The sequence below is a fragment of the Meles meles genome, chromosome 13 (assembly GCF_922984935.1).
Source record: "Meles meles chromosome 13, mMelMel3.1 paternal haplotype, whole genome shotgun sequence".
NCBI lineage: Eukaryota > Metazoa > Chordata > Mammalia > Carnivora > Mustelidae > Meles > Meles meles.
In genome coordinates, this window is record NC_060078.1 from 2,409,217 (window position 1) to 2,435,214 (window position 25,998).

At 45.2% G+C, this 25,998-nt stretch overlaps 1 protein-coding gene and 1 non-coding gene across 4 annotated transcripts in view; both read right to left on the reverse strand.

Moving 5' to 3' along the window:
* Positions 1–1,373: 1,373 nt before the first annotated feature.
* EGLN1 (egl-9 family hypoxia inducible factor 1) overlaps positions 1,374–25,998 on the reverse strand; it is a 59,128-nt gene continuing 34,503 nt past the window's right edge. Inside the window, exons 2-5 of one of the 3 annotated variants that reach the window (XM_046026748.1) lie at positions 10,718–10,837; positions 7,549–7,685; positions 4,838–4,905; positions 1,374–3,710 (exon numbers count right to left, since the gene is read on the reverse strand). In XM_046026748.1, the coding sequence (XP_045882704.1) occupies positions 3,646–3,710; positions 4,838–4,905; positions 7,549–7,685; positions 10,718–10,837 (390 nt within the window). In that variant the 3' untranslated portion in view covers positions 1,374–3,645. The remainder of the gene's footprint in view (positions 3,711–4,837; positions 4,906–7,548; positions 7,686–10,717; positions 10,838–25,998) is intronic. The other 2 variants (XM_046026750.1, XM_046026749.1) reach the window with 2 other exon arrangements.
* Positions 24,625–24,709, reverse strand: LOC123955888. Its single transcript, XR_006821426.1, has one exon. It is a non-coding gene; the product is annotated as a small nucleolar RNA SNORD35 (small nucleolar RNA).

Sequence of the window (25,998 nt, forward strand, 5' to 3'; positions counted from 1 at the left end):
TTGGCAGAAAATGTCTTCATCTCAGTAAAAAGATGACCTGATCCCAAAATGCCCTAGTGATCTTTATGACCCCTGACCCCTTGCTGGGAGTCGAAAAATCATCCATTTGATAAAAGGAGCTTTGGCTGCCGGCAGCTGAGAAGGCTCTACTTGTCTTGTGAAGTGGTTTGTCTTGCAGTGTCTTCTCCTCACAAAACTCGTTCCAGCTCCCGAGGCCCGGCCCTTCATACGGTTGTCCAGCGGTTCATCCTTGGGCGCTTGCCAAGTTCGAGTGAAACTTACTTGCTGGCGAAGAGGGAAAGAATCTGCATTCCAATCAACAGCAGCAGGGCGGGGAGTGGACTCCTGACCTTGGACGTCCCAAGACTGATCCTGAAGCAGTGGAGTCTGGGCATTTCCTCGTGAGTGTAGGTGAATTAAAACCACCTGCACACAAGGACATGGTTAAACATACGGTACATATCGACCACGGTGGCCTCTGGCCACCGCGGAGCCCTCATGCTTGGGCCACGCGCACCTTGGAAACAGTCCGTACTTCATTTAGCTGTGGCTCCAATGGTCAGCTAATTAAGTGCCTGGACCAGAGCTAGACAGATGTGTCAGTCCTGTGCTCTCTTTACACCACCACCTCATCTAATGGGTCTTCATCTCTGACTCATCTGCCCTGGCCTTTAATCCACCCCATTATATTTCAGTCCCTTTTCCCACACGCCCCACGATAGGCCAGAACACAAGAAACCAACACACCAAAAGTCCTTTAGCTAAGAGATCAATGAACAAGTACACTGATCTCACACTGTAAGAGCTCTCACGTTTTAGGCTCTGACCACGACACCACGTGAATTAGACTTCCGTGCACACACACAGGCCACCTCCGGCAACTGCAGATCTATGCGTCACGCCCCTTCCTGCTTGCTGCAGAGGGTGACACAGAGGGACCCGACAGCGCTGGTGCAGTTTTTAAAAGTCCGATTCCAGGGGCAATAATCCAGATGCTGAGAATCCAAACAAAGAGCTCATGGACCCGTGGACAGGCCGCTTACCCCCAGGATGTTTCTAAAATTGTTCAGACTCCTATGTTGACTGCTCTCTCTCTCCCCGGTTATCATTTATAAAAAGCAACGGCAAACGTTCTGGACTGCGCCAGAGATGCGGGACAGTAAGGGATCTGGTCTGATGGAAGGGCCCGGGGAGAAAGTCAGTGTATGAGAAAGGATTAAAAAAAAAGGGAAAATGGAAATAATCACCATAGTTTTTCAAGATCATTTATACGTCTTTTTAATTAGATTAGCTTTACAAGCGACTTAAGAGCTCCTTCATAATGAAACACCGCTTTTCAAATTACATGACTTCACCATCTGTCTGTGTATGAATCCTGAAGTTCCTTGCCTGCTGTTGATAAAGGTCTGTGCTTTACAGCTGGTTAATGTGTTGAAAAACAGCATTAGAAGCTTCATCTTTAACCAGGATTAAACACGCAGAGGCCACAAGTAGTTTTAAATAGAGTCCTGCTTGGTGACAAGTTAACGGTCCCACTGCCATGAAATGAACAGATTTTAAGTGGATACTAAAGAAATGGCTATACTGGATTTCTTGATCCTTTCACAATGATCTCCAAGACACTAGATACAATTTTCTGAAAGATACCGATTTCAGTACCCGCCTGGAAAGCACGTGCAGAGAGCAGAATCTGACACTTCGCCCAACTGCAGAGATACACACACGAATGACCCCGGGGCTCCCAGATGGCAAGGCTGCTGCAGGACCACCGTGACGACCACACGAACCCCCTCAACAGGACACAATCTCTACTGGACCTAAAAACGACGGCGCTTCCGACTGGCAGCCTAGCGCCGCGCCGCAGCCCGGTCCGGCCGGCAGAGGCACTTACTGCGGACATGTCATGGCATGATCCGGAACACAGAGAGGAAGGGGACAAAACCGAACATGGGCAAGGAAACCAACAATAAACTCATTTTCTCCCGCACATTCCTAAGTGGGTGCACAACACTGAAAGCTTTCTTCCCGCCCGCAGTCTAGACTGCCAGAGTCACTGAACAACTTTTCTTCACATTTTACATGAACGATAGCAATCTTTTAATAAAAGTTACTGCGCTTTCCATAGAAAAGGTCTCTAATTGAATACAAACTATACAGATGCTAAAACTGTCATGAGTTGAAATATACAGAAGTATTTCTGTGCACACATTTTGGCAAAGACCAGGGTAGACATAGAAAACTGAAGGGGGCAAGGTCTAGACCCGTAATTCATGTCAAATATGGATCCCACCCTTCGGGCTCTGCTAAAGATCGGCCCAGAACATGAAGTCTCGGATGTCCATCCCAGTTCATCCATCAAAAAACAGAAGTCTGGGAGGCCTTGTGTGTTTTTGTAACAGTCCCTTTTTTTTTCTGAAAAGTCAAGTCACAAAACGGAATAATAAAATTACCTGGTTTTCCACTTCTTTTGTATTTTTAAGCTAAACATCCAGCTACTGACAAAGAGGCGAGCATAACGTCACGCCTGGGGAATGCCTGCCTTGGTTCGGGGCGGAGGATTCGCTACCATCTGGTCTGCGCTAACACCGCTCCGCCCCGGCGCTCCGTCTCCCCTGATGCTGGCCAAAAGAAGCCAAGTTCTCCACCGCAGATCACGTGCGTCGCAGGAGTGGGAAGAAAATGTTAACAGCAAAATTGGAAGTCCGATCAACTTGACGGGAAGCAAAAGGAAAAGTCTTAGGAAGGGGACGTCACCTATTACATCTTCAGGATAGACCTGAAAGCATGAGAGAGCCCTTTGTCTTGGGAACTTGATGCTGAGGACAAACTCAAGTTCATTTAGTGCCAGTCACTTTAGTCTTTTAAAAATACTAACTTAAAAGAATAAAACCTGGGTATTTTTCCGTATAAAACATGAACTGAAAGTTATTGGTAGTAAACAGTGATGGTTTTACTGTTAACGTTTCGTTACGAACAATGTCAAAAACACAACAGCAGCAATCTTTTAAGAGCTCAAATTAGTGTAAAAGACAGGACTACAAAACAATCTGAGTTTTCAGTTGGCGATTAAAGTGCTCCTTTTCTTACGGTAAGTAAAAAGGAAAGGAAAGGAATCATCAGTCACTGGCAACAATCATGATAAGAGGTCTTTTTTAGGGCAAAATTTAATAGTACGAAGAAGTTTACAAAAATAGAGCGATGCTATTTGGGGGAGTAATACTGTACTTTTTTCTCAATTCAGTTTTGATGTATTGTACCTGATCATACAAAAATTACTTCAAATTCAAACTTGACTATATAAAAAAGGGAGAGATGAAATGAACTCATCTAGATGACAGATCTGGCAAAATATAAGAATGAAAAACTTCTACCTAGGGCACTTATTCCACGTCCAGATGTCACCCCCATTTTCAGCCGGTAGCTTGTATCCTTCCCATGAGCAATCACAGGTTTGGAAAGTCATGCAGTACAAAGTCACAGTCACAATCTTCTTTCTGAGGCAACACGACCAAGTTGTTTCTGTTTCCTCATTAAAATGCCAACTGGTTGTCTATTTTTCTTTATCCCATTTATTCATATTCACAAGTTAACAAAGAGCGTCAACAATTCTTGTAGGTGCAGTGGGGTATTGCTGGACCGGAGGCTCTATAAGACGTCTTTACTGATGGAATCGGAAGGCTTATTGAGTTCAACCCTCACACCTTTTTCACCTGCGAGGTTTAAAAAAAAAAAAAAAAAGTCATTCCTTCATTCATTCAGCACCAGACAGCTTCTGTTACTCTGTTACTGCTCCCCACTGAGCTCCTACCAGCGCGCACAACGCCACAGCTTTGCACTCATACATCATCTGAAAGCTATCCGACTCGCTACCCCGCGGCATTGTTACGATGAACGCGTTACTCTGAACTGGTAAACCCTCACAGGGGAAAGCCATTCTCTACAGAGATAGTAATTTTATCTCCTCTTTACTTAAAAAGAAATTTGAATTGCTATAAAAAAGTGTGTTCGGCGTCACTGAAAGCACACCACTAGGGTTCTGCCTCAAATAATAACTTTAAAAATACACAGAAAAAGCAATGCACACCCAATTTTATAGTTTTACAGAAAGATGACGTGGGATTACCAAGGCTCGTGAAAATACAGCGCATCAGTCATGTGAGGACGGAGCAGACTTTTGGAGACATAAGATAGGGTTAAAGAAAAGAGGGAAGTGGTCCATCTGATGGGAAACTAAGAACCCCTGCTCTCAGGAGACAGTTGGTGGTGGGAGTTGGGGGGGTGGGGCCGGCATCCTGAAGGATCTTCAGATTTGGTTCGAGCGTGTTGATCTACGGACACCGGCTGGCAGGGACGGCCTTGATGTGCTTGCCTGCCTCACTGATTTCGGCATTTGAATTCGTCTTTGTGTTCACTTTCTTCACGTCCACATTCAACGTGAAGACCCGGATATTCTCTAGAGAGCGTACGTTTAACAGGGAAAGGGTATTTACTGACTTCCTTCTAACGGGAGAGTGAGAGGAAGTCAGATGGCATGACCACGAGCTGGGCAGCCGGTGACTGGGTAGGGTAACCACAGAAAAACTCAGCTTGTACTTGAATCATTTTCTCAGGTTTCCTGCCTCAAACTTTCCTCATCTTCGGACAGTGTTGGTTAAAGAGGACAAGGAAGATGACTTGAGAGAAGTCTCCCTTTTACATCAGGGAACTAAGGAATATGACAAAAACAAGGGGCAAGCCTTTGTGGAGTTAATAAAGACCACGCGTGCGCTCCGGGACAGCACCGTGGGACTGTGGGCTGCCCGCCTTACGGTTGACCCTGGCCCCAAATAACGTTTACCTGTTAGATATTTTACTTTAGCTCGTGCTCTCTCATCTGCATCAAAATACCAAACAGTTATTGCGTACCTAAAAGAAAATTCAGAATAGGGTAAGAATGATCACACTGGGGAGAAAAAAAGAGTGGTATGCTCTTGCAATGGTCAATGACAACGTGTAACGCCAAAATAATGCCTCGACTGAAAGGTGTCAGAGGAACACGGAGCTCAGTGACGACCCACCTCTCCAGGAACCTCGCCGCTCAAGAGCGCAGCGGAGAACCGGGAGCAGCTAAAATGGATGTTGCGAAGCTGAGTTTTGGGGATCTTCTTACTACCTGCTTAAGCTACTTGATTATTATTGCGAGCCCACAGCAGATCAGAAACAGACAGGAGGAAGGGAGAAGAATGGCCCCAACAGGAAAAGCACAGGATCACTAGTGAAAGTTCTCAAAAAAGAGAAGAGAGGCAGAAGAGGAGTCAAGGCCTGGGGCCCTGCGGCAGAAGGGACGGCTCACAGTTCCAGCAGCTTTTGAGGACACCTCCGTAGGACAGCAAAGACTAACAGTGGCTGCTTATCATTTCATAAGCTGGTGTCATCAAGAAAGAAGTAAATTATGCTACGCGTTTTGGGGATTTTAAATCAAAGTAATTTCACACTGTACTTTGACATGTGAAGTTTATTTAGCTAAAATTAATTCCTCTGAAAATGTCACTTGTTTGGAACGGCTCGTTCGCCAAATAAAGGAAGACTCTCTGGTTTATTAAATACTACAACGCACACTGTGAACCTCCTGGTCCCAATAATGGGGACGGTGTTCGCACACTATAGGAAGCAGAAACGCACTACACGTGGGGACTGCTCAGCAGAACACATCAGTCACAGTATCGTAACTACGGCCGGGGTGGGGGCTCCGGGGGGCAACACGGATCGAATGAAGAGCCCGTGCGTGCACCACACCTGCACCACGTCACGTATCTGAAGGAGGAGGCAAACACAGACTGGAGGCAGAGTCTGGGAGTCCGGACCAATGGGGAGAGTCAGGCCTGCAGATCACTCAGCTGCTGAGTGACCAGGCTGAGGTCCGAGTACGGCGTCCCGACGTCCAGATTCTGCTCCCTCCAAGTAGCCTCTACTATGCTCCCAGGTGGCCTTGGGAAGGGAAAGGGGCACAGACTGATAATTTTCTCTCTTTTGCCCGTGCCCCAAACTTCCAGTTACTTAGTAATTCGAGTCTGGAACAACCTTGACCTTTGTCCCAGGGCTTCCCTAACACTGTCATACGCCTCGCTTCTGGTCATTCTGGGCCCAGCTGAGCTCCTGTCTTCAAGGTGACGCCTGGGCCATCTACTCCATCTCTTCCAATTAACACCATTTTCTCCCTCCTCCGAGTCCTGAGGTGTGTATCCTCCACAACTGTCTGACATTTACTACTTAAAAATGTTTGTCATTTCTTCATTTAGAAATGATACAGGCAGACCATACTCAAGACTCCTTAAAAGGGAAGGTTCGTGGAGCAGCTTCTAGGTCAAAAAGGGTTTTAGGAAGCAGCACAGGCAGAGATGGGCGCTGGGAAGCCAGGAGAGATGGGGGATTTAGGGCTGCACATCGGGTGATGGGACAGGACGCTCCCCTGGTTTCCACTCATGGCTTCTTAGGGTCTCCAGCCACAGATTACTCAGCTTGTTGCTCACTATGTGAATTAAGGTTAGGGCAACACAGCTCAGACGGAGGCAAGTTAAAAAGGAGCGCCTGGCTGGTTCAGCTGGTGGAGTGTGCCACTCTTCATCTTGGGGGTCATGAGTTTGAGCCCCATGTTGGGTGGAAGGAAGGGAAAGAAGGAGAAAAGAAAGAAAAGGAAAGAAAAGAGAAGGAAAGGGAAGGGAAACAGGAGGGAAAGGGAAAGGAAAGGAAGGAAAAGAAGCAGCAAGAAAAAAGAGGTGATCAAGTTTTGGAATTGGAACCTCATTAGGCTGGCCCACGCCTGACAGCGCGAGAAAAAGCCAGCTCTTCTCCCCGTGTGACTACAGCCAGGCCCCTTCTCACCCGACCTAACCACTACTGGCCAGTAACTCACAAGATTCAAAGTCCCTTCTATAATGAAAAACAGGTATTTGCAAGATAGTGCAATTTTTCTACAAATATTTGTAACAACGTCTGCAACTGCATCTTCTATTTTAAGAGTCTTAACATTTCAAAGTAGAAAGTGTCAAAAAGTATAATAAGGCTCATAGATACTTATTATTAAAGCTACTGGGTTACTTTTCTCACATGAACTCCCACACATGGCAACCTTTCTTTTCCTCTCATTTCTACTCTCCAGGTGCCTCTTATTTTTCTGCTTTATTTTTTCAACATGATCCCTCTCATTTTCCTCCCTTTGAAAAGCTGTCCTTTTCTTTCTCTATCGAGCCTTTCTGTCCCCCAAGTGAGTCCTCTCACAGAATGCGAACAGATTATAGGTAGAGATGCACAGAATAATGGGACAGGGTGGAGAGAGGGGAGGGCCTGCACTTCCATTTCTTAGCCCAAATGGAAGTTGTTACCCAAAGAAAGTCACAAACATTAAGCACTAACTGAGCAAAAACAGTAAATAAAATCATTCAACTTTAAAAAGTCACGACTGAATAAAGACCAGAAGATGCTCACTAGAGAACTCTCAAGTACGTCCTATCCATCCCCTCCTCTCCTACCACAGTCTTTGCCAGTTTCTTCTTAAAAGGAGTACTCCACCTTGTAGCATATGCTGGTCGTACTTCATGAGGGTTGCGACGGTCAGACCAGAAGAACAGCAGTCTATCAAACTTGGGTTCAATGTCAGCAAACTGGGCTTTGCCTTCTGGAAAAATTCGAAGTATACCTCCACTTACCTACGGAAAAGAGCCCAGTATGTAAATCTCAGAGCAAGAACGCTACAAAATGAAATTTAGGGAGGGGGAGAAAAAGACCATTTCAGAATCAAAACTCTTAGCTGGATTATTCGCAAAATAAAAGGTATGAAGAGAAGCTGAGATTCCAAGTGCACTCACTGATAAAATTCAATTCTTGTTATGGGGATTTCTGTAAATACCGATGAAACAGATGAGTATTATCTGAATTCAAAAGGCTTAAAATGACCCTGGAATCAAGTTTTGAAAACTAGCACATGTCTCTTATGTAGCTTTATGATGTGCTTAATTAGCCTATTCTTTTAAAATGTGTCCATTTCAAATGATCTTGAAGTGGCGATGTCAACTCAACAGTTTATTGGGTTTTAGGGTTCAACAGTACTAAGACAGCAACAAGTTTAGTGCCTCTTATTTAAAGAATTCAACCAGGCACGCGTGCACACCTGGCTGGCTCAGTCAGTTAAGCATCTGCCTTCGGCTCAGGTCACGATCCCAGGGTCCCGGGACTGAGTCCCGCATCGGGCTCCCTGCTCCGGACGGCGGGGGGGGGGGGGGGGGGGCGGCGCCTTGCTTCTCCTTTTCCCGCTGACCCTCTCTCTGACTCTCATGAATAAACAAATATTTTTAGAAGATAAGGAATCCAACTACATCAGTAGAAGGTGTCACTTATTGTCACCACATCGTCACTGTGGTCATCACCACAGATCACAGGGCTCCCTTTCTAGCCTGAGCCTGACACACTGATGGCCACCTGTGTACAGAACGGGATTCCATCCAGAAAGGATAATTACTATTTACCCGAATACGCATCCGTCTCTCTCTGGGATTAGATGGACTCACCTATCCACTCCAACACCGACTGAGTGTTCTGGGACCTGAGGCGGCCCCGGGTACAGAGTGGGGGTAATGTGCCAGATGTCACCCTCCTGGTAATTACAGTCCAGGGGCACTTAGAGCGAGGCGCGACCCACCTGCAACTGAGGAGCTCTTTACCCTTGAAGAATAAACTCCTAAGCAGGTAGATGCTCGAACTGAAAGGAACTTTCACACTTAGGACACCACGGACGCTGAGCCTAGAATGTCTCGCCAGACAAGCTGTTCATCAGGCCCATCCTTTAGTTAAATTCAAGCTACCTGTACCCTTGCCCGCCTTCCTCAGGTTCTGTTCAGACTGATTCCCACGGCACTCATGCAAACATCTAAAGAATCTCTAGACTGTGACCAAGAACACATCCTTTTCTTCCTCCTGACCGCGGACTGCAGGCACTGGGACTATCACAGGTGATCTGCTGCAAATGTTTAAAGAGATAATTAAAGCTTCCAATCTTCCTCTGACCCCTGAAGCAGATGTTCTCTTCCCCCGCCCCCCCCCCCCCCCAAATGCAGTTGGTCTCACAGCAGTCTGTCCTGCGCTGGGCAGAACCACTTATCAGTCGGTCACTGTTCAGCTACTGCTAGCTTCCCTCTGCTGGATCCCAGGCTCTGTGAAGGCTACTGTATTTCTGCTCTGTCTCCAGCACCCAGAACGGTATCTGGCGCACTGCACACATTCCTGTAATCTTGCAAAGAAGTTTTCAGTTCTACCTACAAAAATACTGAGGAGTTTTCTCAGCTCAGGCACTAATTTAAAAACTATATATTAATGACCTTGGCTAGGTCAGATCAAAACTAGAAAGAACCTAACAAAATACAGAAGTTAGGAGTTGCTCAAATATTTTTAGCTTTCAAGATACTCACAAAATTGGGGGAAAAAACAAATTTTCAAGTTTTAACCAGTTACACCAATCTGTTTTGTCTATTGGGCTCAAGGTGAATGACCAGATCTATGTTTCTATTTTAAACTTTGAAAACTAGAACGGAAAAACCATGCTTGTTGACAGAATGCCTCAAAATTTACGTAATCTACTTAGCAATAAAACTTACCTCCCTTTTCAACTGGACTGAGGAGAATCTTTAAATCTGTATGACACAGAAGGAGTACTGAGCCCTCTGAGCATATCCTACGTTTTAGGACAGGACTAGGTTTTTACATAGTTAAGACTTGGTGGTTTTCCCTCCTGTGTATATGTGTGTGTGTTGGGGGGAAGTGTTTTAAAGGTTACTTGATTTTTAGAACGTGCCCTGGCTACCCAGGTACGTTCATGCTGTGAAAATTCACTGAGCTATACATTGTGTTCACTTTTCTATTTGAATTTCTTGCTCCAATAAAAGTAAATAAGGATTTCTAAAAATCAACCAAACAGTAGTTTAGACAAACTCCAAAGTAATAAAAAAGCATGACATACTTCTGAAGTTTCAATCATTTAAACTCAAGTGAAACTCAGGCCAATATTAAGGAAATAAACATTTAAAACAAGAGAAAATTAAATGGATACTCTAATTGGTTTTAAAGGATTTGTCAGTATTGATAAACTTGAAGTCTTTTTCCACCGTCAGAAAAAGAAGGAATCCTGCCTCCAATATTCGACTCCGTAATGCAATGCCAGATAAGATCTTTGCAAGAGGAGTAAGCAGGAAATAATCCACAACAGTTGTTTATATATAATCTCTCTCAGAAGCCATTATAAAACAGTTATTCTCAGCGGAGTTTTTTGTAAAAGCTACTAAAAGGTATATATTTTAATGAAATCCACTGTGGTAACAGTTAAATTCTGGGGAGCACCTGGCTGGCTCAGTCGGTGGAACGTGTGACTCTTGATCTCGGAGTCATGAGTTCGAGCCCCACGCTGGGCGTAGAGCTTACTTAAAAACAAAACAAAACAAAACAAAATAGCAACAAACAAAAAAAGTTAAATTTTGGATGCATGTTTCAGTATCTGAAAAATAAGGGAATCTACTTTTTGAGATAACATTATGTTTCAAGTTATAAAGATCCACTCCTAGTACCCAAAAGTGAAACAAATCTAAGAAGATTCCAACTATTCCATGTGTTAAAGTAAAGACAGTCTCCCTAAGAGGAGTATGAGTCTTAATAGCTACGGGAAAAAACACAAATGGTCAATGAAGTTGCATACCTTGGCATCCCAGTCTTGATTAAGATAATATATACACGTCACACATCTTCCGTCTCCATTTGGATTATCAACATGACGCACATAACCCGTTCCATTGCCTGGGTAACAAGCAACCATGGCCTGTAATAATAATGATGGGGATTTTACAAGTCTATACATTTATGACTAAAAAGGCAAAACACCTTATAAAAGAAATCTCTGACTTTTGGCTACTCTTACACTTAAATTCTTCTAAATAAAGATCAGATTTTGTAGATAAGAAGGGGCAAAGATAGCCTATGTTGAAACTTATGAAGAACACACAGGTAGGCTGGTAAATAATCCACGGCCTGGTGAGGTCCGCTTCACAGTGACGGGAAAAACCGACAGGAGAGGGAACTGGAGGCCAGAAGGATAGCAGGACACACTTGCAGGATCTTTGTTCATACTGATGATCAGGATCAAGTGAGTTTTTGTTCTCCTCCATGGGAGACTTCTATCCTCCCTGGGCTGAGGGCAGACAGAATGCCGGCATGACTGACTGACAGCCGAACACCTCATCTAACAGTCTCTGAATTTTGAAGGTCAACTCCAAACAGTCACTCATTTAATGTCAGTGATTAAAGAAAAGGCCAAGTGACAAATTAGCATGGGACTAACTCCTCTTCAAACCAGAAAGTCATTTTTTGTTCACACTGTAACAAGATGTATTCAGAAGATTGTTGGGTATTAAGCATGATGGCAGAAAAAAGGTCCAAAACAAGCACCAGAACTCACATGTTCTAGGACTGTAGTACATAATAATTGACTGAAATTAGAAAGCATGGTTACACATTAAAAAAAAACCTCGAATTACAAAGAAAACTAAAACAAAGATGATCAAGGTTATCACTTATTCCTGAAATCTTTTATTTCTCCAGTTTCTTCATGTATTGAAGTCAACTGGTCAGTATTGTCCGTGAATTAGTACAAAGCTATCAAACAGAAATGAAATTACATTATTTAACATCAAAGGCAAATGTTAATTTGTAAAACTCATATTCAACTGATTAGTGAATAGGTAACTCGGTGTTCCATCTCTAAGCGACTAGGAAGTGTTTTAAAACTGAAAGCTTAAAAAGACTTACATGCTTTCTCTTGGGACTTAAGGTTGTTAATAATAGGCAGAAGAGCATGGGTTTGTGGATTTAATCATACTCAATAGAAGGTAAACTCAAACAATTTCCCTGTCACCAGCTGCTAATGCTGTAGCACATGCAAGAGACCCTGAACAGGGGGCGCCTGGGTGGCTCAGTGGGTTAAAGCCTCTGCCTTCCGCTCAGGTCATGATCCCAGGGTCCTGGGATGGACCCCCACATCAGTCTCTCTGCTCAGCGGGGAGCCTGCCTCCCCCTTTCTCTCTGCCAACTTGTGAATAAAATCTTTAAAAAAAAAAAAAAAAAAAAAGAGAGAGAAAGACCCTGAATGAGGAACTATAAGATACCTGCTTAACAGTGCAATTAACCCACCTGTGATTAATAAAGACAATTATCATAAATTACATGATATATTCTTATCCACAAGAAGGATGGAAAAACAAACAAACAAAACGAAAACCAAAAAACCCAACCCAAATTCTTTCCTAAAGTGGTCTCATCTCAAAAAAGTTCACTCAAGCCTCTCCAACTATCTGGTAACCTCAGCGTCTCTTGTGCAAAGAACAAGGGGGCAAAATCTTCCTTTGTCCAGCCACCCCACCCATCCCACAGCAAACCCCTCCTGAGCATCAGGTGTGTATCTGAAAGGCCCTGGTGGGAGGAGAGGGGAGCGGGGACTACAGTGATGAACAGAACAGAGTCCCTTGCTTTCATTCATTAGGGAACCTAGTGTGCTGAAGTAAGTAACCAGTCAACAAACGTGTGTAACATACTGTTATCTGTTCATAAAGTTGAAGGATATGGAGAACAGGATGATTTCTAGAACAGCAGTGAAGGAAGACCTATGTGAGGGCTCACATCTGAGCACAGACTTCACTGAAGGGAGTGGCAAGTTGTGTAAATATCCGTGGGGTCAGCATTTCCAGCTGAGGGAAAAGGAGAGCAAAGGCAGAAGTGGCTGGGCTGAGTGGAAACCCCAGCAGGCCAGCGGGCCTAGGGGAGCAAAGGCAGACTCTGGTGGGCTCAGCAAGCCATGGTCAGGACTTTGGATTCTGTTCTAAAAGTGACAGGAAGCCAACGGAAGAGATGACTGATCGATGTTTTAAGAAGGTCAGTTTCAGTTCTGTACGAATAAAAACTAACAAGTGCAATGACTTCCGTATCACCCACTACCTAGTATTTTTCGGATGCTGTTTGGCACACACTATTTTAAGTATCTACGAACTCATCTGGCGCAACCACGTGAGGTAAGTTAGTATCATCACCCCCGTCTTTATTTAACTGATAAGGAAACTGAGGTACTGGGGGGCGCCTGGGGGGCTCAGTTGGTTAAGTGTCTGCCTTTGGCTCAGGTCATGATCTCAGGGTCCTGGGATCCAGTCCCGCATCGGGCTCCCTGCTCAGCGGGGATCCTGTTTCTCTCTCTCCCTCTGCCCACCCACCCAGCCCCTTCGTGTTGTCTCTCTCTCTCAAATAAATAAAATCTTTAAAAAAAAAAAAAAAGGAAACTGAGGCCCAGAAAGACTACTTAGCGTTCTCAGTGTCTAGGACAGAGGAGCAGGTAGGAATGCAGGCAACGTAGCTTCGGAACCCACACAGCTAGCCGCTACTCCAGACTGTGGGCAGGAGGGAGAGAGAGAAGGCGGCTAGCTGGCTACTGCAGCTTCTGGGAGAGAAACCAAAAGGAGGCCAGCCCAGGGTGACAAGGTGGGGTGAATTCCAAAGGCAGAAAACCAATGGGATCCACTAATGGATCAGAAGTGGACAGGAAGAAGAGTCAAGGACGGCTTTGAGGTTCTCTCCCATGGAATGGAACGCATGGAGTTAGTGCCTTCCAGAAATGGAAATACGAGTGGAGGATGGTTTTAATAACATGCATCCTGGAGGAAGGAGTTTCTCAGCAACGCTCGTGACACCCCCGAACAGAACCAAGCGGCAGACATCAGGTTTATGCCTCAACATGGGAGCCGACTATATCGGTCACTTCCAACCTGCCTTCCCTGGAGCCCTTGAGGGTATGGGGGGTACCCGGGGGTGGCAACCGGTGGAGGGCTGCAGTGAAGTAAGAAGAGACCGAACAAGCAGATTCTGCCCCAGCCTCCAACTAGGGCAGCATTTCCCTGCACGCTGGGACACAGCTGAGAAGGCAGCAAGGCAGGAGTAGGAGTCCTAGAACACGGACAGACAAGCCCCTCCAACCGTACAGGAGAGACTACAGGAGGACAGAGCCTAAGCACACACAGAAAAACCAGGCTATCACAGAAAATCTGAGACCCAGGGGGCCGTACTCCTAGAGAGATGATCTGGGGAAGGACAAGCCCTGCAGGAAACGTCCAAAGGTGTGGAAGGGTCATGAATTTATGCAAATAACTGCAGAGCCCAGTAATGACATAGTGGCACTGCCTTTAGTAACTGATGCCTGTACCGAGACACTTCCCCAACGGGACCGCAGCAAACACAAACAGGTGTATCTCTCGGAACGGGGACTAAGGAGTGCACCTGTGATGAGCCCCGGGGGACATATGGAAGTGCTGAGTCACCACTATACAGCACACCTGAGACTGAGGGGCCCTATGTGTTAACGAACTGAAATGAAAATTAAAACTTAGGAAAAAAGAGGCATTTCTCTAAGTCTCATGAAATCTGGCAGCTACGGAGATTACAACCAGTATTCCTACTGAAACAGTTATCCTTAGCTATGACCTGCATCGTCAACATTTAAAGCTCCTTAAATGTAACACAGCTTTTCCAGTTTTCAAATATATTCATGTTCTGTTTCTTGACTGGTTTCTCAACTAGTAATTTTGTTTTCCTGGTGTCTTTTATATATATTGGCATGACGAAGACTGATGTTGCTGTTCTGGTATTGCTTGCTTTTAAAATGCAACTAACATACTCTTATTCACCATACTTTCTGTAAATTCAGTTTATTTCCTATTAATTTCTTGGTAAAGCAACTGATACCACTCATTCTCTACTCGTAAGGTGTGCTCAAACACCTTATTAGTCTAGATGTCACGGACAGCATTAAAAAATATTTATGGCATTGACAGGGACTTAAATAAAAAGTCTCAAAAATGTGGAAAAATATATTTATGGCATACCTACCGTATCACCCTACAACAAGGGCTGTTACGGTATCTATCTGCAAGAACCTAAATGGAAGAGAGAAAAGAGAGGAGAAAAAGAGAAAAGAGGAAAGTGGGAACACACAAACGAATGATGAACTGAGTAGTATAAATAATAAACAAAAAGAATTTGGAAAAATGTTGGATAAAATAAAATAAGGGGACGAGGCTTTGAGGTACATATAAGACCTAATGTTATCTTTAAAGGACAAATGTTATTTGATGCAGGTGAAGAGAAGAAAAGCAGTGTCTGATTACAAATACAGCCGTTAGTGGACAGTGGGGTCGCTTTTAAGAAGGCAGCTTCTTTATTCTAGGATTTGTATGGAAGATATTCTCGAGCGCACTGCTTGGATCTGCATGTGGATGTCCCCCAGATGCACAAGCTGAAATCCTAACCCTCAAGATGATGGCAGCAGGAGGGGCTCTCGGGAGGTGCTAAGGAAGGACAGTGGAGCCCGCAGGACTGAGATGAGTGTCTTGTAAGAGGCTCCGCAGGGATCCCTGCCCCTGCTAACCCTGGAAGACAGTGGGAAGCCGATGGCCATGAACCAGGAAGAAGGCCCTCACCAAAGGTGACCAGCGTGGGGGCCTTGATCTCGGACTTTTCAGCCTCCAGCACCGTGAACAAATAAACTTCTGTGGTTTATGAGCTACCCAATCTGCGGTTTTTGCATTGCTGTTTTAGAAGCAGCCCAAATGGACTAAGACACACCTATAAAAGATAAAACTGTTCCAACAGATTTATGTCAGATGTACTGGTTCTAAGGCTAAGGAAAGGCACTAGTGTCTATCAAGAAAAATTAAAATGAGACTTATTATTAAGGACTGAGGTGATACTCCAGGGCTGTCCTGTCCTTTCTCAGGAGAAGCAGGACGAGGAAGGCTGTACTCCTATAAGGTTTGAGGTGGAGGACAGCGAAGAATCTAGGCATTTGCCTGAGAAAGAAACAATGCAATTGCTCCTTTACAATTCTGCGGGATGTTCCTAATCTGCCATCTCTTTGAGATGCCAGCTTTAACTATTTCAATTTCCCGCTGGGAAAAAGCCCATTTCAACATAAGCAAAACAATTAAATACTATTTTTTCCTTTTTGATATGAAAATATACATGATTGAGGATGTTCTTAAGATAAGAAACACCATAAATTTGTTTTTCACTCTGAGAATAAAAGGAAGGAAGAGGTCTGTGATACCACTCTGGAATCTGAAGACATTTATTTCTGGCATTGGAAGACTTGTATTCAGTGTGAAGCTGAACCAGGAAACTTAAAAAAAAAATTTTCCTTTTTGAACAGAATTATTTTAAAACACTGATTCAAACCTAAAAGAACGAAAATTTTATGGGCTATCAAAGTAGTATTTTCCCTGAATGAGGGGAAATGGTGTACTATCTGAAAATTCATCCTATTAAAATGTACTTCCTAGGGGCGCCTGGGTGGCTCAGTCTAAGTGAAGGGTCAGACTCCTTTTTTTTTTTTTTTTTTTTTTAAAGATTTTATTCATTTATGTGACAGAGAGAGAGATCACAAGTAGGCGGAGAGGCAGGCGGGGGGGGGGGGGGGGTAGCAGGCTCCCCGTCGAGCAAAGAGCCCAATGCGGGGCTCAATCCCAGGACCCTGAGATCATGACCTGAGCTGAAGGCAGAGGCTTTAACCCACTGAGCCACCCAGGCGCCCTGCACCTGACCTTTGAAGCTTCTTCCCCAACTATCTCGAAAGCACACCCACCCACCACTATCGCTGCCTCTGGGTTACATACATCTGTCTCAAATATGAGGAAAAAGAGGTCACCAAAGGAAGTGAACTAAGAATAGGCTGGTATTTACTTTAAGAACAACCAAATTTTAAAACTGCAGACTTCAATTATACTTGTTTAGGTAACTCTCATTTCCAAAAAAATACAATTAAAAACTTTTTTATAAAAAGTCACGTATTTTGTTCATTAGGACGAGAGGGTAATGGAGGAGATCCATCTAGGTGCATCAAAAATTTTACATCTCTTGACTTAGCTGCTAAACTTTAATATTATCAATAAATATCCCACCATAAATGCCTCGGACTGTGTGTTTTGGGAGGTACATTTTTCAAACCCATGTCATGACAAAAATGTAACTCACACTGATAAACAGTGTTCGGCAGTAAGGAGAAGGACAGTTTCTCTCGGTTCGAACCTCTCGTCCACTCGAGGCAACAAAGCCTGTTCAGAGATCAGCACTGCCTGGACGAACTAATTCCAAGTAGAAAGAGAAGACTGAGGAGGCCCTGACAAAGTATCGTGAGATCAGAGCCAAGTGTACGGACGAAGCCGAAGCCGTACCTGAATGAAGTGTAAAGGAAATCTGTAAGCTGGAGAGAGGGTATTTCAAACACAATGAATTATGTAAAGCAAGTTTTAAGCGTGAGAAAATACAGAACCATTTGGTGACGAGGAATATTCAGGTTTACTAAGCAGAGTTCTCAAGAAGGGGGAAGAAAAGTGAAAAGGTGAGAGGGGTCAGCCTGGGGACACACCTGAGTGCCTTCTTCTACAGGGAGAGGAGAGCAAGCATCTGGGGGTAAGGGAGCGACATAATCAGACCTGTGGGTCAGACACAGGACAAGCCCGATGGAAGGCGGCTTTGGGAAAGGGGGCAGGAAAAAACAATACTCGGAAAAGATCAGACAGAACCCAGGTGTTACAGACAAAGGCAGCAGTCTGATGTAGGGGAGGGGCTTTGGGAAGGGTTGGGAAAGAGGGAGCAGGAGCTGAGTGGAATGGGGAGGGGTCATGGCCATGAGATAAGGGAGGGGATTCGGTAAGTACTTTCACAGTCCGGACGGGGGACGTGGCTGAACCGAAGATGGTTTCTGTGAGTCTGTGTCTGGTTGAGAGTAACGGACCATTAACGGAAGTGGGGAGCACGGGCTGGGGGAGGCCAGTTCATTTTTTGGACATTTTGGACATCTGCCATGCTGGTGGACCCTCTGGGTGGAGATGTTCGAGGGCAGTTGGAAACACGAGTCATGGTTAGAGACGCAGACTTCGGAGCCACCTTCACATGGGATAGCGGGAGCCATGTGGCTGCTAGAGACGCCAACCACCAGAGTGTAGGGAGAGAAGAGACCAGAGGATAGGTTCTTAAGGAACAAACTCACTTAGAATAAAAATGGATTAAACTTTGCTTTCTTGATCACTGCAAAAACAGTTAAATAACCAGGCAAAAGCTGACTAATCGTAAATGATAAATACGTAGTCCAAAACCACAGGACCACAAGGGCATTCAGGTTGTTTCTGTAAAATGTTTTAAGAAACTTCTTGACATTATAAATAACACTGCAATCATCAACAGTTCTGTTGATCTGTCACTGTAAACATCCTCAAGGCCTCCCTGAAACTAAATTCCTTCAAGTGGAATTAAAAGTCTTTACAATGTTTTTATTGCCACGATGTCCTCCTGAATGGCTCTATCAGCTGCTGCTCCCGCCAGCTCTGCGGGGGCGGACTGTCCATCCCGCTCACTCGCGGATCCTGGCGGGATTTTATTCTAAAAACTGTGCAGTTTGATAGGTAAAAATCTGTATCACTATTTTAGTTACATCTCAATTTGTGAAAGCAAACTTTTTTGGTATTTTTATTGGCCATTTAGTTCTTGTTAACTGCTTACTCACATCCTTTACTCGCTTTCCTCTTGGGCTGGTCATCCTTTTTCTACCGATTTTTAAGAGCTCCTCAGCTACCAGCCTTCCATCCTGTGACATGACAGCAAGTTCAACATTTTTACTGCACTCCTACAGAGTATTTTAAGACAATATAGTTATTATTTGTGCAGGAAGGCAGAGTATAGCCATATTAATTATTAACATAAACTAAAGTTTTAAAAAGTCCAAGAGACTTTCTGACTATATTCATAGGAATGTGAAAAATGCAGGGAAAAAAAAGCAAAGATAATAAATAGCATTGTTCCAAATTATTCCCCAAGTGGCTCAGGAATGATGGACTGTTTTAACACCACACACACTACCTTCCTTACCGGGCCCTCATTCTAGCCCAAGAGCAATGAACTTCCATATACATTTGAAAATCAACTTGCCTAAGGGCAAAGCTTCCAAGAGGCAGTGTGATCTAGAGATGTATAATGATGCCTTATTAACTCTCTCTTTTAGGAACTGTAGTTACATGCTTTATAAATTAGGAAGCCATCTGGTGAAGCTGTTTCTATTTGAGCTGTCTAAGCCCTGCTGTCAGAATAGAGACCTATAATTTGCTAACCTCGGTTCCAATCTCCCAGCTACACACAACCCTTCCCCCGGCTCCTAAGTGGGGCTCTGTATTTATGCCACTCACCACCCCCCGCCCCCACCCGCCCCCACTAACCACAAACTTGAGGAGGAGGACAGAGCAACCTCTCTCCCTTGAGGAGGCTGGGGATCCCAGGCAGGCCTCAGCTTGATCCCCACCCAGGGAGTGGCGTGATTACATTCGAGCCCATGCCAGGAGGTATCACTGGTAAGACACAAACTCAGACGGCTAGGGTAAACCTGTTATGTCATTAATACAGCTCCCTGGCAGAACATGCAATTTAGCATTAAAAGAGAAACAAAAAGAGAACAAACAAAATACTCAGCTGTTTCACATTACAAACACCTGCTTCAGCACTTCCCTCGGCCTCCTGAGCCGGCACTGCGCTCGGCATGGGGATACAGGGATGCGCAGTTCAACACCTGTTTCGATCCCAGAGTCCAGAAGAGAGGTGTGATTTTAAACTCTTCTTTATACATTCTTTCAGCACAGAATATAATGCATATGTACTTATTTCAAACGGACTGGAGGGCAAAGATCAGAGGTTCCTGACATGCCTCCTGGAGCAGGAGGTTAGCATCTGCAAAACCCCTCCGGAGAGAACACAATCACTGGTTAATGCTGAAGCTGCTGGTAAAAAATCTCACTCCAGGGGTGTCTGGGTGGCTCAGTCAGTTAAGGGTCTGCCTTTGGCTCAGGTCATGATCCTGGCGGCCCCCTGCTCATGCTCTTGCTTGCTCTCTCTCAAATGAAAAACAAGCAAACAAAAATCTTAAGAAACAAAACAAAAAAACAACCCTCACTCCAGTGGGATAAGCCCAGTTTTCTCTGCTCAAATCCAGACGGTATGGTAGCTTGCCTAACAGATACCAGAAATGACTACAGTAGAAAAGAGTGGTGTTCAGGATATGTGGTTTGGCTACAGGTATCACAAAGGGGACCGCTGCTCCTGTGTGAGCACACGTATATACGAGGACTCTAATGAACCCTGGGGCGTATATACTTTGGAATGTACCCCAGGCCTTGGAATTCTTGCTGGTTCTGTGATTAGTTCCCTATCAGGGAATTTTGTTGTCTGATCCCAACAAGGTTAAACTGAATCCTACAACCAGATTAGCGCTTCTGCCTGGAATAAAACTCTCAGAAAAAGTACCTGCTAGAGTTCCTTAAAGAATGGGGAGGAGGACTTTATCCAGTTTAGAAAAGTTTCTAAGACTATGTTTGCACTTACTGGCTAATACGTGTGTGTGTGTCTGTGTGTGTGTGTGGCGCCGCGCCAGCTGAGTTCTGCTTCCACGGTAACGTGCCTTTGAAGACTTTATTTATGTCACAGGGGGAGACACAGCGAGAGAGGAACGCAAGCAGGGGAGTGGGAGAGGGAGAAGCAGGCTTCCCGCTGAGCGGGGAGCCTGATGTGCGCCAGTAATATGCCTTTTTCAAGTCAGGTTTTGGGACAGTAGATCCGTCATCCTCACTTCCCGCTACCTTGCAAACATGCGCAGTATCTCTCAAAAAGAACCTACTACTCAAACAACTGCAAGCTGGGTCATAACGGGTGAAGTCATGCAAAAGCATCCCGGCCAGTGGGGTAAACACAACAGTCGCACTCACACAAGGTACCCAGACAGCCAGGAGGATGATGCTCTCATGGGAACGGGTGTGAGAAAAGACTATGCGGTCAGAGTGACAGAGGAACACGATTCTGAAGGATAAAAGTACAAATTTTCCAGAGTAGGGGAAGATTCCCAGTAAAGGGAACAGAACAGCTGCAAAAAGCAAGAAACATGGCACCCCGAGAGAAATGCCAGTAGGTAAACCGTGTTGGAAGAGGAAGTACGCAGTGCAGAGCAGCTGGAGACAGGGCAGAAAAGACAGGCAGGGCGGGGCAGAAAGGCTCTTACTGACTTGCTGGGAAGCTTTGTTTCATAAGCTCGTGTAACCAAATGTGTTCGGCAAGAATCACTTGGTGATATATGACGCCCAACCCCTCCACCTGAAATCATGTAGTGGTACAGGATGAGACCTGGGATCTCGGAATTTTATTTTATTTATTTGACAGAGAGAGATCACAAGTAGATAGAGAGGCAGGCAGAGAGAGAGAGAGGGAAGCAGGCTCCCTGCTGAGCAGAGAGCCCAATGTGGGACTCTATCCCAGGACCCTGAGATCATGACCTGAGCCGAAGGCAGCAGCTTAACCCACTGAGCCACCCAGGCGCCCCGGATCTCGGAATTTTATACAAACACTCCAAAGATTCAGAGTAGCAGAGGGCCAAACCGAGTATCGGTAGCAAAATAACCCAATTTCAATCTTATCAACGTCACTTGGGCTGCTGGTAGGGAAGAGACGGGACGGCATGGGATCGGGGTTACCCACAGATGAGAGATGAGAGCCTGAATGGAGGGGAGTGGGACTGCTGGGGACAGGGCAGCCGCAGCAAAGTTAAGAATGTGAAAGACAGATTTGGTGGTGGTGAGACAGAAGCCAGAACTCATTAAACAATAAAACAACAATAACAACAACAACCAGGGCACCTGGCTGGCTCGGTCACAAGAGCGGGCCACCCTTGATCTCAGAGTCATGAGTTTGAGCCCCACGCTGGGGGTAGAGTTTACTTAAAAAAATAAAGAAACAACTACCACAACTTAAAATATATCCACTATTGTTCATCGAGCGAATATTTTCCAAGCACGTACTATATGCCAGGCGCTATTCTAGATCTTGGGGATACAACAACGGACAGAACAAAAAAGTGACTGTCTTTAGGCAATACATATTCTAGTAGGAAAATGACAAACTAATAACATCAGCATCGAGTAAATAGTCTGTGAGAAGATCAACACTACGAGCAAAAACCGCAGGAGTGGGGAATGCAAGGCTGGGGCATAATTATCAACAGGGCTGTCAGGTCAACCTCACTGAGAAGTTGGCATCTGAGAAAATGGTAAGAGATGAGGAAGTGAATGTTCCACGTACACCTTGCACCTGACATGACTGAGGAAAAGGAAGGTCAGTGTGGCCAGAGAGGAGAGCAAAGCAGGGGAGACTGGAAGATGAGATCAGAGAGGCAAGGGTTGGGGACACAAATCACATAGGGCTTTAGGGACCACTGTAAAGGCCAAGCAGAAGGGGAAGTCACTGGCGGGTTTTGAGTAGTCAGGCTGCTACGTAGAGCAGAGACCAGCAAAATACAGCCAACTGTCCTTGGAAGTAACACGTTACTCCTTCGTTTACATTTCATACGGCTGTCGGTATGTTACAACAGCAGAACTGAGCGGCCATGATAGAGACTGTGTGGTCCTAAAATGTTTGCCACTCGGCCCTTGGCAAAAAATGTTTGCTGACCCCTGGTGCAGAAACTGGAGAGAAAGTAGCAGGAGTGGAAGACTAGTGAGAAGGCCACTGCACTACATCAGGTGAGGGACAGCGACTGCTTGGGCCATGGTGGTAAGAAGCAACTGGATGAATAAGCGGGACTTCCAGAAAGACTGGCATGGGCTGTGAGAGGTTGACTCTTAAGATTCTGGCTTAAGAAGATGGAAAACTGTAATTACTGTAAACAGATGAGGATGGGGGGATGTGGGAGATCAGAGGTTCGGTTCTGAACATGTTCAGTTAGGGTACGTGTAAAGCACTGTTGTAGGAAAGCAGTCTCTACTTTTAAAAGAACTTACATTCCAGTGGGACAGAAAGGAAAACTAATCATTTCAACACAACTAACAGTAAAAAGGACCGAGGCAAGTACAGGATACCATTCCATTGCAGGCGAAGTTGGGGTCAGAGAAAGTTTCTTAAAAAATGGGCCTTGAAAGAAGAATATGAATTAGCCAGGCAAAAGAGGTCAGGGAGACTGTTCCAAGAAAAGGAAAAGTCACAGACGAAGACAACAGACAGCACGGTGCACATGTGTGCATGTCCCGTGTGTAACTGCGAGCCAGGGGGAGCCCGAAGCACCTGGCAAGGGGTGTGACAGATGATATCCAAGGCCACCCCCCTGGAAGTTTAGTGTCCCCTGATAATCAACTTGGGCTTTATTGCAGGGGTAAGAGGGAGCCACGGAGGAGTTTTGAGCAGGGAAGTGACTTATCAAGTCTAAGTTCTCACTCCCTTGAGCGGGTGACCGTGAGCACGGTGCTGCAGCACAGCCAGAAGTCACGAGCCTGCTTTTCTTCCTGGAGCTGGAAAACCACAGCTATTTCCTTTTGTGGGGGTACTCTCCAAAGGAATGTTTGTGTTTTGTTCTTAATTTGATATTCTTGATGCAGAATCAATGCAACAATAATAAAGAGCGGATTTTTTTAAAATTTCCCAAAATGAACGAACGCAGTCAAATGAAGTGCTTCGAAGTGTCGACTTGGCCCTAGCCCTCCTGCTGGGAGAGAGGTTCAGTAATTGCTAATACGCTTCTTTCAGTTTAGGACTTAAATGGGCACGGATGGGGACTCCTTCTTAGCTGAGAAGACTGGTCATTAAAAACACACAAATCAGGGGCGCCTGGGTGGCTCAGTGGGTTAAGCCTCTGCCTTCGGCTCAGGTCATGATCCCAGGGTCCTAGGATCGAGCCCCACATGGGGCTCTCTGCTCAGCAGGGAGCCTGCTTCCCCCTCTCTCTCTGCCTGCCTCTCTGTCTACTTGTGATCTCTCTATATATACCAAATAAATAAAATCTTTAAAAAAAACACACACACAAATCAGACCCTTAAGAAATCATTAAGTCCAATAATGAACTGAGTTTTTCAATAATAACAGTAACAGTAACGACAATGATAATGATGACAATAATAAGAGCGTAACTCCCTCTGCAGGCAGATAACCAGACCCTTCTGGAACATGTCTGTGGTGTGACCGACAGAGATTCCAGCCACGGCCCTTGTAGGAGCACGTATCTATTTTATGGGACTTTAGTTTACAGAACTTGCTTCTGGGGCAGCTCACTTCAGTCCTGCCACCCCCGCCCCCCCGAGCGATGCGGCGAAGTCCCGTCTCCATTTTACCGGCAGTGCCGAAGCGCACTCTCCGCTGAGCCTTCACACTACTGCACAGACGTACAGTTCCTGCAAGCACCAGATCTGGTCCCAGAAAACAATGATGGCCCTGTTCCAAAGAACACTAACTTCTACTCTGCCTTTACCACTTCGAACGAGTTTAATGTTCACTGCTTTCTGCTGATTACTTATAAATCGTCATAACTAGACACCCTTGTAATATTTATTTTCTGGGTTTCCCCCATCAGATTTTGGACTCCTATAGAACACGAAGCAGATCTTATTAATCTATGGCCAAATACAGGTGCTCATACCTCTACTGAGTCAATCAACTAATGATTAACGGTAGAGAGAAAGGGGAGAGCAACTTCGACAACTTTAATACGATTTATTCCTCTTTCTTCCGCCATCAGCTGTACCAAGTGTCTTGCTCAGCAGTGCCCAGGGTGAGCCCCGAAGACCATCGTGAAAAGACATCACCTGCACTTTAATACAAAATGCAAATTGAGTTTTACCATCTTCTGCTAAAAGCTGACAGCATGACAAAAATAATACACATACACTATGCACATGTGTGAATGTGTACATACGCACAGAGGCATAGTTACTAAATTACACCAACAGACTGGCTTTCATTCAGTACCACATGGCTTTATTCCAGGCCAGGCACAGCTTATCTTTAAGAATGTTCAAGTAGGGGGCACCTGGGGGGCTCAGTGGGTTGGGGCCTCTGCCTTCGCCTCAGTTCATGATCTCAGGGTCCTGGGATCGAGCCCCACATCAGGTTCTCTGCTCAGCGGGGAGCCTGCTCCCCTCTCCCCCGCCTCTCTGCCTACTTGTGATCTCTGTCACATAAACAAATAAAATCTTTAAAAAAAAAAAAAAGAATGTTCAAGTAGGGGAGCGCTTGGCTGGCTCATTCAGTGGAACGCAGGGCTCCTGCTCTCGGGTCAAGAGTTGGAGCCCCATGTGGGGTGTAGGGATTACTTAAATAAATTAATTTTTTAAAATGGCAAAACCGAAAAACTTAAAAAAAAAAAAAGAATGTTCAAGTCGGGGAGCATGGCTGGCTCAGTCAGTAGAGCATGTGACTCTTGATCTCAGGGCTGTCCGTTCAAGTCCCACATGGGGTGCAGAGCCTACTTTAAAAAAGGATGTTCAAGTGTACCTAGCGAATGGTTGAGGAAGAGAATCTAAATAGAATACAAGATTTCCATAACAAGCATTAAGAAGTTGAGGTCTCTAAGCCTTCACACCTATGGACTTGTAGCTATCTTGCAGGAACCAGGAACCTCCCGTGTTTCTCCCAAGCCCCTGTCCCCACGGCCCATCAGAACGAGCGTCCGTACCAGGCTGCTGCTTTTCCCCAGCTCTTCCGAGCCACAGGCTTCTTCGGGCCCCAGTTTTCCGCTGGCCCAGGCTTAGTCTTTACGTCACAATGTTTCCTGAATCCTCTTAATAACTCATCTACCGTGCTCATCTGATCAACATTACGTGTCAGTCCGCTACAGGTCAAGTTCCACAGACTGTCATTCAATATTCTATCTAAACGGGCTGTTTCTTCTTATACTCCGTTAGGCAGCATACAGTACATTAGTAATTCCGATGGTGCTCAATGACTCAGCAGTTGCATACAACACCCAGGGCCCAGCACAGCACGTGCCCCCCTTAATACCCATCACCCAGTTACCCCATCCTCCACCCCCTCCCTTTTGTAACCCTCGGTTTGCCTCCTGAAGCCCAGACGCTCTCATGCTTGGTCTCCCTGATTTCT